The sequence below is a fragment of the Equus caballus genome, chromosome X (genome assembly GCF_041296265.1).
Source record: "Equus caballus isolate H_3958 breed thoroughbred chromosome X, TB-T2T, whole genome shotgun sequence".
Classification (NCBI taxonomy): Eukaryota; Metazoa; Chordata; class Mammalia; order Perissodactyla; family Equidae; genus Equus; species Equus caballus.
Window position 1 is genome coordinate 74534233 of NC_091715.1, and position 17017 is coordinate 74551249.

Below are 17017 nucleotides of genomic sequence, written 5' to 3' on the forward strand. Positions count from 1 at the left end.
AGAAAAAAATGGGAAGAATAGTTGCATGCCTTTGACATACTTCACTGAGAGTGAGAAATACAGTGAGCCCAAGAGTAATGTTAGAATTATTTTCATAGGAAGGCCTTCATCATTTGATAGCAGTGTGAACACATACAAAGCCTTCCTTTCCTACACAAGGCAATTTCCTGCTTTTCAGCAATAAAATGAGCCAGGGTTCAAAAACAAGAATATATCCGTATTAGGAGACACTAATGCAAGTGCTACATTGTGATTAACACTCTAAATTTAACAAACGAACTCTTGACTTTTCTGTTTCTGAGCTGTGTCTTTTAGTTAAGAACATACAGTGGACAAAAAATATATCTTCTGAGTAAGAATGGCTGGCTGAATGCATTCATATCCTCCCTCACCCCTTTAATGGCTGCAGAAAGAAACAAATGCCAGTGGAGATGTGGCCAAGATCACATCCAGACCTGGCTCTTTTCCAGCCCAAGTGTCTTGTATACTGGCCTTGCACTGTGAGCTTCACTCTGCCTCTCTAGAGTAGCAATAGTGTCTTTCCCAGCCCTGCATGGTGAGCAGGGGAAAATTGGTTATTGAATCAAACCCCTCAGCAGCATTCAGGCTGTAATTAACCCTTTGCCATACTACCCGAGATCATCAGATGCTTAAAGTCATACAGGATTGCCTAAAGATCTCCTTTCTGTGGACCAGCTGGACACACCCACACACTCCACCACCACCAGCATTATCACTGGCACACTTGTACCTAAGAAGCTGGAACTAAAAGGCCACAAAAGGTTTTTTACTGTCAAACTCCAGTACTGAGATACTATCAGTTCATTCAAGTTCCATCCTATTTTTAGCAGAGTTGGATTGACTTTAAATGTCCTTTGAACAAATATCTCAGAGGAGAATAGGTGAACCTTTCTGAAAAGGTGCTAATGTCATTAGTTAGGATGCAGTCTGCAAAAGAGTGCAGAAGTGCCTGATTTCTTATTTCTGATGAAAAGCGGATGACCAAATCTCTTGCACACAGACAAACATCTCACATATGCATGCATAAACATGCTCTTTGGAAGTGGTAGGAAAGTCTTTTCCTGACACAAAGAAGATGCCTTTATCTATTTTAAGGAAAAGTAAAACCCAGCCCAGGAAGCTATTCCAGGAGACACTGGAATCAATTATCGGAGCTCAGCATTTTGAGATGCCACATCCTTGGGAGCAAAGTTCTGGTTGGTGCTCCGCTGGTGGCCCTGGAGTCCTTAGGCTGTGTTTGCTGATTAAGTCATGTGAGTAAGAAGCAGCTGTGTGTGGGAATGCTGGGCTCCAGTAGAGACAGGGCTTGAAAGCCCAAGGATCATTGACAGTGTGCATCTGGGAGGCTCCCGCTTGCCCTGGCCCTTGCCTCCCCAACTGGATAGAGAAGAAAAACTAACAAATAGCCCACCCATTTTGAGACCAGGACTATAGAACAAACTGGTCCTCTACTTTTCCCCAGTGTGCTCACTGGAGAGCAAAAGACCTTGATACACTTCTCTGGATCTGGTTAAATAATATTTGCAGTTTTGTTGGAAAAGTGGCTCCTCGTCGGCAATTATTTCGCATATCTCTGAGTTTCACAATTTAATGTATAATAGTAACTTTGCGTATCCCTCCTCCCTATTATCCTGAGCCCCTTTACAGCCAACTCTCAACCCCCTCCACCCCTACCCCCGTCCGACTCTGAAGTGTCACTCATAGTGTTTTTTTAATGCTTCCGACAGTTTCCAAAACAAACAGTGGAGGCTGTGACCGGCGGGTATTCACTCAGTCCGATGCAACAGTATCTCCCAATCCTAGCGGCCTGAGTCGCCATTGGCGGCAGGTCTGCTCCCTAAAAGGCCCGCGCTTGCCAATCTCTGCGCTCTGCCAAGTCCTGGAATCAGGGATTTGAGGACTGATGGTCTGCACATGTCCACTGGGAGGAAGGAGACTGCAAAGGAAAGGACGACTAGACTCCACAGGACTTTGGCTCCAGTTTGATCTTCTCCTTTCATTCTGTCTATTCAAAGAAAAAAATATACGTATATATAAAAATTATACACAATTCTTTTCTTTGAATATACATCCAGAAATTATTTTTCTGTTTTGGGGACTTTTCCGCTTTTTCTCCTTTGCCTGTCTTCTGCGCCCTCTTTACCTCTCCCTCCCTAACCCATCTCAGGTTGAAACTTTGCAGTGCGCATTCCCTTCGCCCCCTCCAGGAATGGCTCTGAGCTCTCGGGCGAATGCCTTCTCCGTGGAAGCTTTGGTGGGGAGACCCAGCAAAAGAAAACTGCAAGACCCAAGAGAGGAGGCGCAGCTTGAGCTGCTGGAGAAAGAGGGCGGAGAGGAGGAGGAGAGAAGGAGCGGCGCCGAAGGGAAGACATGCGAGCAGCCGGGTAAGTGCCTCTACCGCAGCCCCAAAGCTCTGAGCCCGGTACCTGCGCTTGTTGGATCTGCAAGTCTCAGTCTGGCCCGCGACGCTGCGGAAGGGCGGCTAGCCCTACCCTAGGATGTCCCGGCCCAGCCTGATGGCAGCCTTTGGGGCCGCAAGAACATCTCAGCCACCTGACTGTAGGGGAAGTTTCAGAGCCTCCAAATTCAGCCCTAGTTTGTGGTTCACTTGCGGTGAAGGGGAGGGACCCTACATGTTTGTGGAGAAGTGAGACTCTCCAATCTCCCCAAGCCGTGAGAGCCAGAGAGTGGCTGTTTCTCCGGGTAGGAAACAGGACACGCACCGGGATTCCGAGGGGATTCAGCTTGGGGGACCGAAAGCCTCCTAGAGAGTGAGGATGGGCAAATTTGAAGAAAGGCTGTGCCTTTCACTGGACGGGACGTGGGCCCCTTTCTCTCCATCAGGGAGCCACAGTGGGTGTTGTAGGAAACTTAAGGATCCGCCGCCAAGATTCTTGGGGAAGAGACAAAGCCGGTCTGCTCCCAGACAGGAGTCAACGAAAAGGGGGCGCGCGAACTGTGAAGCTCAGTCAAAATCTCGATGTCTTTCTGCCCAGCAGAAAAACGACCCAAGACAGAGCCCTCTGCAACTGCTTTCTCATCCTGTGGAGGCGGCAGCGGCGATCGCAGTAGCGGCGAATGCCTGGAAGAGAAAGATGCTATCCAAGTGGAGCTTCAAGGATCCGAGCTGTGGAAGAGATTCCATGACATTGGGACTGAGATGATCATTACCAAGGCCGGCAGGTTCGGCTCTCCCCAAGCTGTCCAAGGGCAGCGGCTCTCTAGTGTTATGCTTTAGTACCCCTACCCCCCACACCTCCACTCCCGACAGGTATTAGAAAGTCACTGCCTCTCAATCTACCATACTAGGACATGCCTGGCCCATGTTAGTGGCTTAGCCTTTCTTTCCTGTATAACGAGACTCCAAGAGCTCATTCTCCCAGCTCCTGCCTGTGGAGTATGTGACAGAAATTAGACCTCTCAAGGCAGGTGCCAGATGCCACTCCCACATCTTAAACAGTGGACAAGCCTCTCTGTTAAAACCTCACAATTATCAGTGGGCAATAGCCCATCTAGCAGGCCTCAATCTACTGTCCCTTAGCCCAAGCCAGTTTGAGGTGGGCTTTTCCCACTCCTACCTTTTACTGTGGGGCAGCTTCTTCATGGCAGCTTGGTAATTTGTGTGTGTGAATCTTCCTAATTTCGGTCTTTCCCAAATCTCTCACAGAAAGTACCTCTGAAAATTCGGGGAAGGGGCACAGATTTTTCCTTCCTATAGCTTTTTATTATGATGGTGGTGGGAAGTGAGGTGGACACTTGTGGTAAGGATATTCTGCTTCACTCAAAAATCCTGAACTTGTTCAGTCAAGCCTACAACCAACAATCTTTCTTCATGTAGCAAATATCGTTCTCTGAACCTGTCCTAGAATGGGAAGAGTATTGTGAATTCCTTCACTTTTCATTTGCCCCCACCTCTGCCCCACTCCAAATGTGTCTAAAAGAGCCCAGGTCAGTTGCTATGCCATTTTCTCTCCCACAGGAGGATGTTCCCCTCTCTTAGGGTCAAGGTGAAAGGACTGGACCCGGGAAAGCAGTACTTCGTGGCCATTGATGTGGTGCCAGTGGATTCCAAACGTTATAGGTAACCAAGTCCAGAGAAGAGTGCCCCAGGCCAGGCTGGGAATGGGGATTCTGATCTATGGAACCTGAGAGCGCTATTTTGAAAACTCTACCATGAGGGGTGGGATTCTCTCCCATGGGCTTTGGGAGTTGAATTTTCTCACTCAAATTGAGGTTCAGACTGAGAGAGGAGCAGGCTTACTCCTCTTTCCTCTCACTCCTGGAATGCGATGCTAATCAATGTACCCCAAACCTTTCAGCTTCCTGCTGCTCTGGCCTTGGCTGTGCAAACAAACTGCAGAGGGTGTGGGCTCAGGCAGCTGGGACGGGAGCTGTTTGAAGGAATTTGGGAAGAAATGCCTGGACTTCTCGGGTCCATACTGGGCTTTGAGCTGTGCTGCTTTGGCAGCAGGTTCCTGGAGGGATGCCCTGATTTGCCATCCAAGGCAAGGCTAGCAGTTCTCTCTCCTAGGTCCATCTTTTCTTCTTTCCTTAGCCTCTCTCCTGAAGCAGTGGCCAGGTCCCAAAGAGTACAAGTAAGCTTTCCTCTTGATATAAGCTCTCTACCTAGAGCAGGCTAAAAGTGCAGAATTGATCTGAAACGAAGAGTCCAGTCTGTGTCAGCAGCCCGGAAGTGTAAATCTGCCAGGCTTTGGCTCAGGGGCAATGGGAGTTTTGCGAGAGGTGCCTGCACCCGGGCTGCAAACTTTCGACTGAAGTGGGTAACCAGTCTTTCTAGGAGACAGCCCCCATCGCGTCCAGTGCTGCGTTTGAGGGGCAAGGAGAAGGCTCAGCTCAATAGCCTGCTGGGGCCCCAGCCTGGAAATAGCAGAACAAGCAGTTTGCTTCTGCATTTGAGCTGGCTTGGGAATGCGGTGCCCAACTGAGCGATTGAGATTAGAAACAATAGGAAAATCAGTCCCGAGACCACCTGGGGCAGAGTTCCTGGGGGTATTCTGATGCAAAGCTTTGTTGGGGAAAAGGCTTCTAGGATGACTGCTGGCAGTGGGCTGGACAGACACTCTCCTCACCCCTCTGCTTCTTCCCTGATGCTTCTGGCCCGAGGCTTAAGGATTTTTCCAGCGACTCTGCCCCATAGAACAGGTTAGATCAAATTTTGTTGTGGTTTCTGTGAGGAAATACAAACCAGACTCTGAAATCTCATAACATTATACTTACTCTGGGACTTCATTGCATTTTAATGAAATATGCTTATTTTCAGTTTGCTTTCTGACTTTGAACGCTCTTTGGAAATGAAGTTGGATCTTCTACTAGTTGCTTTTGGGATTAGCGGGCAAACCTTGGCCGAGGCTCTTAGCATCAGAGCCTAGCAATCTTCCTCCCACGCTCCTGGCTGTGGCCCTCTGTACCTAAAGCCACACTCTGCGCCTTTTCAGGTACGTGTACCACAGCTCACAGTGGATGGTAGCCGGGAATACGGACCATTCCTGCATCACTCCTAGGTTCTATATTCACCCGGACTCACCCTGCTCAGGAGAGACCTGGATGCGGCAGATCATCAGCTTCGATCGCGTGAAACTCACCAACAACGAGATGGACGACAAAGGTCATGTAAGTGTGTGCAATCCTTTGCCCTGAGGAGGGGAGGGAGATGCCAAGGCCTCAGCCCTTGGGTGGCCCTGGAGAGGCCAAGGAGGCTTTTTCTCCCAGTTGCCTAACGTGGTCTATAGGAACTGCTCAAGTTCTGGGCCTGTGACCAAAGTAGCTCCTATGGCCTTTGTTTTGCATCTGAGAGTGCTAGGGGATGGGGATGGTGAGAGAAGGGAATTTGAGGATCAAATGAGGCTTGTTTAAGCCAGGATGTTTGGTCTGGGAGAGTGTAAGGGAACATTTCACGGAGCTCTCTGACATCTCAGCCTCCTGGGCAATCACTGTTGGCTCTGATTGCTTTCTCCTAGACGGGGCACTTTCTGTGTAGCATGGTGTGGTGGAAATCTCCTCCACAACCTGCCGCCATGGAAGGCCTTTTCAGGTCACCAGGATCTTAAGCCATCTTCCCAAATGCACCCCGGCCTGCCTTTGCCCTGCCAGGCCATGTGCCAGCCACAAAAGGAGAAAGGGAGGCTCCCAGGATTAGGAGGTGGGGAGATGTCAGAGGGTTGCCCATCATTTACTGCAAGCCTAGGGAATTAATGGCAGGCACTCATTCCAGTGACACCTGGGGATATCACATGGTCACCCACGGTTGGAAGCAGGAAAAGTCCCATCTGGAAGTGGAATCACTGCTGCTTGGTGCCGCTGTGCTGCCCTACTCTGGAAACCCCGTAGCCTTGAGGGCCTCTGTCTGGGACCAAATGGCACAGAAAAGTCCTTGTGTGTGGCTAGTCTAGCCTTTCTGGTTTAGCCTTACTTTTGTGTGTGGGCAGGTTGGGGGTGCGGAGGAGGGGAAGCCAATTTCTAGGCAGCATTTGATGATTTCTTCTCCAGATCATTCTGCAATCCATGCACAAGTATAAGCCCCGTGTGCACGTGATGGAACAGGACAGCAGGATTGACCTGTCCCGGATTCAGTCCCTGCCCGCTGAAGGGGTTAAAACGTTCACTTTTAAAGAAACTGAGTTCACCACTGTGACAGCTTACCAAAACCAGCAGGTAAAGCCAACTAGGTCCCAGGCAAGCAAGGATGGCCCCAGAGGGACTTTTGGGATAGAGGCAAACTGTACTATACGGATTGAATTTTTCACAATTAAAAAAAGTCATAGTGCTATTGCATTGTCATCAAGCAAGTTTGATCATGAATTGTGTGGATCTTGTGTTAGAAAGGAAAGCACAACAAAGAGTGCCAGGAGAGAAAGGACATAACCATTCCAAATTTGACTTACCAATATGCTTACATTTATTTAACATGCCATATTACATGTTGAAAAGTGTTTTTGTGGTGGTTGTAACCATTAAAAACAATGGAGATGGTGTTATTAGTGAGGACACTGACTTTATCTTGCTCTCTCTTTTGAATCCATAGATTACCAAACTGAAAATAGACAGGAATCCTTTTGCTAAAGGATTTAGGGATCCTGGAAGAAACAGGTAAACAACATAACAGTCACATCTAATGTTTATATAGCTCTTTTTGCAAGTATTACAGATTAGCAAACTGTGGCTTAGAGACTCAGGGGACCTATGTTTTGTAACTAGTAGGTAGTAGGAAAGGAACTTAGCTGTTTTGTCTCCAAAATCTTGCTTTCTCCCTCTCTGAAATTGTTTATTCTAGATTCCAGGGGGTTTATTCAGGAAATAATTACTGGGAATTTTATTCAGAAGTCTACCTGTAAAATAAAAATATTTCAGATATTCACCCCTAAAGGCTATAACAAAATAACTCAAAAGTTTACATAAATCATTATTTTCAGGAAATGCATTCTGGAGGTTGAATCTCTTTTTCAGGGGTGTATTGGATGGGCTTTTAGAGACCTACCCATGGAGGCCTTCTCTCACTCTGGATTTTAAAACTTTTGGTGCAGACACACAAAGTAAGAAAAGTTTTATTAACTTTTATTTTTAAAAGTAAATGAAATAAGAACAGTCAGAACCTCTGTACCAAATACTACACAAGGGGAGAATTACATGCCAGAAAATGTGTGTTTACAGGCAAGTGGGTGTATATTTATCTTGATGAGGAGGTAAGAGGCAAAAAGGAAGGAGAACTGGCATGAAGGAAAAGTACAGAGCCATGGTAATGGTGGGTTTATTGACTTCTATCTTCTTGAGTTATCATGCATCCTGAAATCTCCAGATCTCATCTGGATTCTTCAGCATCTCACTATATCATACTCTTTAGGATCTGCCCGTGAGGCATTTGTGGCCTTGTTTGGAAATATGTTAGGTATTGAAATAAATATTTTATGTTTTAGGAGAAACTTTCAGAACATGTTAAAATGACTTCCATTAAATTTTGCCAACACTTAGCTCTAATTTTCCTTGTGTTGTGAGTAGGGAAAATAAATGTTGAAAACAATACTAAGCCAGCACAATTAGATTAATTGCCATAAGCATTTAAAATATTTGCAAGGTATGTGTTCTCAGGTAGGGCATTACATGAATAAATGATAAGAATAATTAGACAACGCAGGCTTTGTGGTGGAAGAACATATATCTTCTTTTACTCTGATATCTAACAATGAATAGAAGAATCTTTATTTGCAAGCAACATGGAATTATTTTACCCCTTTTATCTTTACTCCATTAAAGTTGTTTGTCTTTGAACATTAACGCAAGGTTACAGTTATAGAGAAAATCATCAACATTATAAGTAGATTGAGTTTTATAAGATATAACTACCAATCAAAATGTAAAGAGATCAAGTCTAATATTTTGGTGAAATGTTTCACTGGATTGACTGTGTTAATTTGGTTTAGAGAGTTCCATAGAAAAATAGGAACACTTATTTTATAGTATCACTTTAACTAATAGCATCTAGGCAGCATGCTTTTAAAATATCCAAACCAACACTAAGTATACTAAAAAAGAAAAAAAGCTAAAGATGATCATTAATTGATAATTTAAAATACACAGTTTTCTTAATTATTTAAGATGCCCAGAATGTTCTTAAATTGCAAAAAAAGGGTATCAGTTTTTTAAAATAACTTTTGAATGCTTAGTTATAAAAGATATTTGCCATCCTGTTGATAAAGAATTAGGTTATGTCTATGCATACGTCTATATACACAAAATAGTTAAGAAAAACAATAGCAATACCAAAAAAATCCCACAAAAAATTGACCAAGTTCACTCAATAAGGAATTTTCTAAATTCAAACACTTACAAAAATAAGGTGTAGTGTACAGATTTTCCTGGACCTTATAATTATCTCTAACTCTAGTAAATGCCGGGCCACCATAAAATATCCCCTGACTACATTGATACAAACACTTTCATTTTCATCTTGATATTTTTTAACCTGCAAAATTTTCTTTAACTCTTGATATAGTGCACCACTGAAGTCTCCCCATCCGTACTTTTCATGCAAGGAAAAAATCTAATGCATTTAAATGTTATTTTAATTTATAAACATTACTTTCATGTGCACTGATTTTTTTATCAGACTGAAGTTTTCTGTATAATCCCAAGCAACCAATTTATTCAATTTAATCAAGCATTTAATTTAGTAATATTTTTAAGCTTAAAAAATTTTAAAAAATAATTTTTATTTGTAAGATATACTTGGTTCTGGGTCATATGTAATTGGACTTCTTCTTTATTCATTGGATAAATGTTGTTCAAGTGCCTAGCACAGTTCTTGTACATAGTGAATGCGTAACACATGAAAACAACAGCGGTGCTAAAAGTAATAGTGATGGTAGTAGAGATACCATATTCAACTTTAGTCAGAAAAATGAGCATGCTCTTTACCAAAGAAATTAAAAGAACTGTGAACTTGCAAGGAAAGCTAACCTAAAAATGAAACAGGGATAGCTATGGACATGATTCTGATTCAGTAGGAACACCAAGTTCATTGTTTACTGAATTGTCATTCACAGGTGGAAGCAGTGGCTCATCTCCAGTGACCTCTAGTGGAGGGGCTCCCTCTCCTTTGAACTCCTTGCTTTCTCCACCTTGCTCCCCACCTACGTTTCACTTACCTACAAGCTCCCTTGGAATGCCCTGTCCGGAGGTGTACCTGCAGGATATCAACCTGCCCCTTTGCTACAAGATTTGCCCAACTAATTTTTGGCGACAGCAGCATCTTGTCTTGCCTGCTCCTGAAAGGCTAGCAAGCAGCAACAGTTCTCAGTGTTTAGCCCCACTCATGATGGAAGTTCCCATGTTATCTTCCCTGGGGGTCACCAATTCAAAAAGTGATTCTTCTGCAGACTTCAGTGGGCAGTGTCTACAAGCACCTAATTCTGCCAATCAAATGTTGTATGGATTACAGGCACCTGGAAATATTTTATCACCATATCCCATTGCTCAGGAAGCAATTGGTTGTTCTTTCCATCCTTCCTATGGCTTTTATAGGTACAACTTCTCCATGCCATCTAGACTGATAAATGCTGACAACCAACTCAAAGTGAATGACAACCGTCAAGTTTCTTTTAGAGAAGGCAAATGCAGTCATGGTCATTGGTATCCAACAATTAATCATTGTCTTTAATGGAATAGTCACGTTCACTTCTAAAACAATTACATGTGAGCGCATATTTTTTTTATTTGTAGCCAAAGAAAGGTTATGAGCTATTGGGTTTAAAAAGCTTCATTATCAGAGGGTATTTCTCTGTTATGCATTTAGAGTGCCTTATCAAATGTTCACAAGAAGTTGTTATAGGTCAAATATGACCTATCGTGATAGATCTCTGATTACAGTGGCCTTGGGCCTCAAAAAAGATACTCAATAAATATTATTTAATGAGATGGACTACCAGTGAAAATTGACTCCAGATGACAAAGTCTCCAATTATAACGAAGCCAGTTTACCATGTCAGCTGCCTCTTATATATTGACAATGACCAAAAGAAGGTGGATTTAATTCCTGTGAAAGTAGTGAAACAATTTTAGTTTAATCTATGAATATTGTTGTCATTGTAATTATCTATCTAGTAATTGTAAAGGAAAATTTCATTGCTCATTTGCCTTATACTTTTATATTCTGCTATTGAAGGAGCAACTAATCTCAGTTTTAAGGTATAAATAAGGACACAAACTTTCAAATATTAATCTTTGCAGCCTAAAGACCCTTTAATCCTTAAGGAACACAAAGATTAAATGAAAAGCAAAATATTCTAAATAAATTTGATCTTTTACTTCCTTTTACTTTTTGGATCATTCCTAGGTGAAGCTTGTTTACTTATTCCTCTAACAAACCTGGTATTTTATACACAGTTTACAAAAACAAACTATTGTAGTTCGCCAAAAAGACCATGGAATTATAATTTGAAGGAGGAGAATATATCTGAGTCTGGAAATATGAAAATATCACGACATCAGGAAAATTTAATTTCTCTTTTGTGCTTCAATCACGATAAATTAGACTCGACAAAAAGTATCATAAATTAGACTTTAGTTTATGAAGTTGAAAAGTTTCTTTTGCCTGGTCCTAAATTTTCTGAAAAGACTTGTTAAGTATAACCTATATATAATTTGTATATCCTTAAAATTAATCATATTTTAATTTTTATGCTATTAGCCCTACAATTTATTAAGCAAAGACCCTTCAAATTACAATGGCATGACTTAACTTTTGATAAACTAACCAAACTGCTAAACTGCTTTCTCTAAGTTTTCCAACACATATTAGGAAGAGCATGTCATTATTATTTATTTTGCTCAAAATGGTTATTTCCTCTTAAGTATATCTTATAAGTGTGCCTTCCTATATATACTTTAAAATTATGTGCCTGTTCACTTCTGGGGCTATGGATAGAACAGCACATGGTTACATTCAAACTGAGTATTTTAGTCAAGATGAAATATTATTTGTGGCCCAAACTAACTAGGTACCTGTTAGAAAAGTCTTTGAGGCAGAAAACTTGTACTACCTAAGTTTATCAAATCAGGGATCAAAGCAGCAAGTACACTTTATTTCTGTCTATTCCAAAACAGTAATGCTGTAGGCTAACTTACACTGCTAAAATAAATTATGATTTTTTTAAAGCAGAAACTCCCATATCAGATTATAATGAAACTTATTCTGATGGTTTACCTGACAGATAATTAGTAATTAACAACAGAAAGTATTTAACTAAAAAGTCCAGAGAATCTCTGGGTTACTTTTTAATGATTATTTAAGAGAAAGCATTAATTTTGTAGCTACTTGAATATATATACCCGATGCTTTATATTTCAGATCATTTTGCTATATTTTGCCCATATAAAATTGACAATACAGAACTATATTGATAAAGGAGATTAATATAAAGGGGCAAAAGTTTAAATTTTAGAATCTAAACAACTACTTTAGGCTGTTTTTGTATAATGTTCATAAATTGCCATTTCATACTTTTAATTGAAGAAGTAACCAAGGGAAAGCTTTCATAGAAAATTAGACTTAGAAGAGACCTCAAGAAGTCTAGTAAGCAGTCCCCTACTTTCTGAGCAAGTTACTCATCTGCAGGAAGCTGCTAACAGCTCTAATTCATGCACAATTAATATGCAGTGTCCTTACTATTTTACATTGAATAAATTCTTACTCCTCAATGTAGGACGGTGCAAAACTCGGGTAACTTGGTAAATTGAGGCTATGGTTCTGGAATAAAAACCAAAATGCCATGGAATTCTATTAATTTCAACTGCATCAACTAAATATTAAGCTCGCTTTAAAAATCTACAAAAATCAAAAGCCACTCTGGTTAGACAAGGTATGAAATAGCAAATGAAAGTGGCCAAATGGTACTTAATAGATTCCCAAGTCTGATAATTAAAACTATTTCCAATTGGTTTGATCATATATATACATCTCCCCCCCCCCAAAAATAAAACATCCAATTCAGCTGACTAGATTTATAAAATCTAATTCTTAACCTGACCTGGTTATATGGCTTACCGCAAATAAGTCTAGAGAAAATAAAATTTTCATCAAGTCTGTAAAATTTGTACATTGAGTCAGGAAAGAAGTGAATGTTGCTTTGTCTTTGTATAATTTCGAGTCACGCTCAAACCTGTAGTCAGATTCCCTTGTCAGGAAGGTTCTATTTTGTGGAACAGCCAGTCAAGCTGAGATCAAGGACTTGATTTCAAGTTTGAGGTTGGTTGCAGAACACATGTCTAAGTGGGTAAATGCTCTATTCACTACATTTTAAAGACAAAAATATGACTTTAGATAACATAACTCAGAACGTCAAAACTATTATTTCTTTTCACAAAACAGAGGGGCTAGGACTCCTGGATATTATATTATAAAGTCCAATATATAACTTTAGATTACATATTTGAGTCTTCAAACATTAATATAATTGCTCATCTTCACTATACTACAAAATGAAGAGTTATATTTTCCCCAAGCTATGAAGATAGATATTCATGATATTTCACTGCCGTTAGGCATGGGTTCTACAACTGGTCTAAGAATGGACAAGACTTCATTCTTTTGTGAGGTTGAAGTGTGTCTATGGCACGAAAAGAAATGAACAATTAGAATTGTCAAGTGATGAGTCAGTGAATCAGTCCTTGAATGGTCAGAGTCCTATGTGCCGACTGCTTGACAAGGTGCCAACAATGAATAAAGACAAGCATCTATACTGGACGTTAAGAAAGATTTCCCTTTCATTCTCCTAAGCATTTATACTATGCACCTTGGGGAAAATCATGGTGCACATAAGGCAGGTAGCATGTATCTTGTTAAGTGTTACTGGTATAATGCTAAGCCAGAACATGACTGAAATAAATGCTTTGCATACATATTTAAAATATATTTTACAAAAATATACAAAAATGCTGATGACAAATTTAGATGCTTTGAGACAGTAGTGTTATATGTCCACATATGTATTGGGGTAATATACAGTTTTTATCTCCCAGGTAAATCTCAATAACAAATCTTTTCCTTATCTGAATTTGCAATTTGATAAATTCCAGATGTCACACTGTAATTTATATAACCAGTAGGGTTTTAGTTTAGTTTTGTTTTAAAATAATTTATACCATGTTGCTTTTCATCCTTCCTCTTCTTAAAAAGAGATGCTACAAGAACACCTACTCATTATATACTTGTACTATTGTGGAAAGGCAGATTTAAATATACTTAGAGATGTCTAATTGCATGTACTGTATTTTTTTAATTTAATTGACAGGGTGGAAGTACAATGTTTTCACTCCAGTTTAGAGATACATTGCCTTTGTGCTGAAAAATTTTCAATTAACCAAAATAACAATATCCTGGTATACAGCAACAGTTTACCAGTTGATTTCATTGGAATTTAACCTATTTATTGGAGCAGTTTAAAACAAACCAAATGCATAGTTTAGGCATTGGTGGCAGTTGTTTTGATATAAGTGCCTTCGTATACGTTTAATCTTCTTAGGTTTGGTCTGCAATTAAATGATAATTTGTATTAAAATTGTGCAAATAAACATGGTTTGGATGAAAACATAAAACAGAACAAATAGATATATAGGACATGAGAAACATATCCAGTATTAAAACTATTTACATGTGTGGTGCTGGCCAACTTCTGACATGCTGTTTCAATAAAATATTGAGAAGAAAAAGCTAGTATCATTTCCTTTTAAAGTTTCAAATGTTCACGTTTACAGATTTGTACTGCACATTAATATGTAAACATACATTATAGTGAGCAGATGTACAGAGAATAGTTATAGGATATTTCTACTTATTTGAAATGTATACATGTATACTGGATTTATTTTTTAAAGTACCTGAAAGAGTTACCAAATTTAAAATTAAATACAATAGACAATCTTGAAGTTATACTACAATAAATTGTATCATTAAACTCTTTTATCAAATTATGATGACAGAATTTTGATTTTGGATTTAGGATTATATAATTATCCACATGATCAAGTAAAATGTAATATTATGCAGTACAAAATGGTATAAATAATTCAAAATTTTACTAGAACAAGAAGGGAATAAAATCATGTATTTATATGGATAAAAATTAATGTCTTTAAATTAAAGATTGTTTGGATTAAATACATAATTCATTCTGTCTTCAATTTTTCTGGTCAGTTTTTGGAAAATGTTGATGTTTTAGTGTTTTGTTTTTTTTTTTTTTAAAGATTTTATTATTTCCTTTTTCTCCCCAAAGCCCCCCGGTACATAGTTGTATATTCTTCGTTGTGGGTTCTTCTAGTTGTGGCATGTGGGACGCTGCCTCAGCGTGGTCTGACGAGCAGTGCCATGTCCGCACCCAGGATTCGAGCCAATGAAACACTGGGCCGCCTGCAGCGGAGCGCGTGAACTTAACCACTCGGCCACGGGGCCAGCCCCAATGTTTTAGTGTTTTTACCTTCACTTAAATTTTGCCTGAAATTGAGTTTTCATATTTCTTTTGTGACATGAGGATTTTGTGACCTTTTACCAATTACTGTAAGGTTTAATAATACTGCCTTTTTACTTTATTGGATTTTGAAAATTTTAGGAAAAATTGTTTCATAGAAGCACCAACAAATAGATTACCCTTTGAAAAAGACACAATGTTTTAGTAAACCTCAAGTTGAAGTAGCAAAGTTACTCTCACTAGTGCACAAACACAGACATCATATTTGGCTTTCTTTAAGGGAATTCATGCAAGGCCAAATGCTTAGTGTTTAACTGCTACAATAATAGCTATGCCTTGCAAAACCAAGGTTGGCTCCTCTTCAAACCATGATGCCAGGCAGGAGAAAGAAGTACTTGGGAAACATATCATCACTTTGTAACCTATCACCATGATTCTTTTCTGTAGTTGTAATGGGCCCTAGTATCACACACAGAGGTTAAGATAAACTAATACAATGTTTATCCTCAATTGTTGTAGCCAAATTCAGCAGTCCCTTGGGTGTGCTGAATCACGCAGTCGCCCTGAGCCTTTGGCTAGTCAGGATACAGGACCTTCCAAGTGGGTAGTTGGGGTGACAGACCCAGTTGATCCTAACAAAGGCATGAAGCTTTACACACACATATTGTGCTATATTTTAGTTTAGTTGTTTGTATGCATGCCTCTCCTATTAGACTGTGAATGAGAGGAGGAATGGTATTTTTTAAACAACGTTTATTTTCCAACTTTTAAAAGTTTATGTGCATTACCAAAAATTGGAAAATGCAAAAAGCAAACACAAAAAGATTTATAATCACAAGCAGTGTATAGTTTGAGTTCTAGTGATTGTGTATGTCTACACACAACTGAGCATACATTTTTTTAATGTGGTTGAGGTCATACAATATTAATCATGCTTTTTCACACATGGTCAAGATATACCAATTCAGGGTCTGAAAGCCATGAGTATTTTAATAACCAAGAATATGCTAAATCAAATTAACAGGATAGAAATGTAATCGTGCCTTTCACAGGGCCAGATTTTTTTTTAAAGACAAAAATGGCAACAGGTGTTTGGATAAAGATGTTGAGAGAATTACAATTAAAATACTGCATTCCCTTAATGCTCAATTAAAAATGAGACGAAGTAAAAGGGTACACTAAGCATAATGCTTCTAAGGTAAGTCATCATCAGATCTATACTATTAAAGTATTAGTGAGAAGTATGTTTCCTTTAAATTGTATTCCATGGAATGGATGTACCACAGTTTAACTATTGACCTGTGGATGGACATATGAGTAGTTTACAGTTTTTGGCTATTACAAACAAAGTTGCTATGATCATTTACGCACAAGTTTTTGTGTGAAGATAAGTTGTTTATTCCTCTTGGTAAATGCCCAAGAGTGCAATTGCTTGGTTGCACATAGCTGCATGTTTACTTTTTTAAGAAACTAACAAATTGTTTTGCAGAGTGGCTGTATGATTTTACATTTCCAACAGCAATGTATTAGGAATCCAATTTCTCCTCCACCTGGTCAGAATTTGGTGTTGTTACTGTTTGTTTTTGTTGTTGTTATGCCAATAAGCTGCTTGTTATTCTGATAACTCACTGTAATTTTAATTTGAATTCCCCTGATGGCTAATCATATCAAACATCTTTTCATATGTTTATTTGCCATTTGCAGGTCCCCTTCCATAAAATGTCTGTTCCTGTCTTTTGCCTAATTTTAATTCTATTGTTTTTTTTTGTTTTTAAACTGTTGCATTTTAAGAGTATTATATATATATATATATACACTCATCAATTGTTTTCTTTTATGGATTATACTTTTGCTGTCTAGTCTAAGAAATGTTTGTCTAGCCCTAGATCTCAAAGAATTTCTCTGGTGTTCATTTTTATAAAAGTTTTATGGTTTTATGTTTTACATTTAAGTCTGTGATCCATTTTGTGTTAAATTTTATGTAGGTTGTAATGTTTAGGTTGAAGGTCTTTTTTATCTTT

The 17017-nt window shown here is 39.6% G+C and overlaps 1 protein-coding gene across 2 annotated transcripts; it reads left to right on the top strand.

Moving 5' to 3' along the window:
- The first annotated feature begins 1803 nt into the window (after positions 1–1803).
- TBX22 (T-box transcription factor 22) lies at positions 1804–14241 on the top strand. Of its 2 annotated transcripts, none has more exons than XM_001502532.4 (8): positions 1804–2405; positions 3018–3204; positions 4001–4102; positions 5478–5652; positions 6529–6693; positions 7064–7128; positions 7486–7571; positions 9579–14241. In XM_001502532.4, the coding sequence occupies exons 1-8, from the start codon at positions 1925–1927 to the stop codon at positions 10190–10192; spliced, it is 1875 nt and encodes a 624-aa protein (XP_001502582.3). In that variant the 5' UTR covers positions 1804–1924; the 3' UTR covers positions 10193–14241. The 2 variants fall into 2 exon arrangements, with proteins under 2 accessions (XP_001502582.3, XP_070113643.1); XM_070257542.1 differs by having other exon boundaries at positions 3021–3204; positions 9579–13276.
- Positions 14242–17017: the final 2776 nt, after the last annotated feature.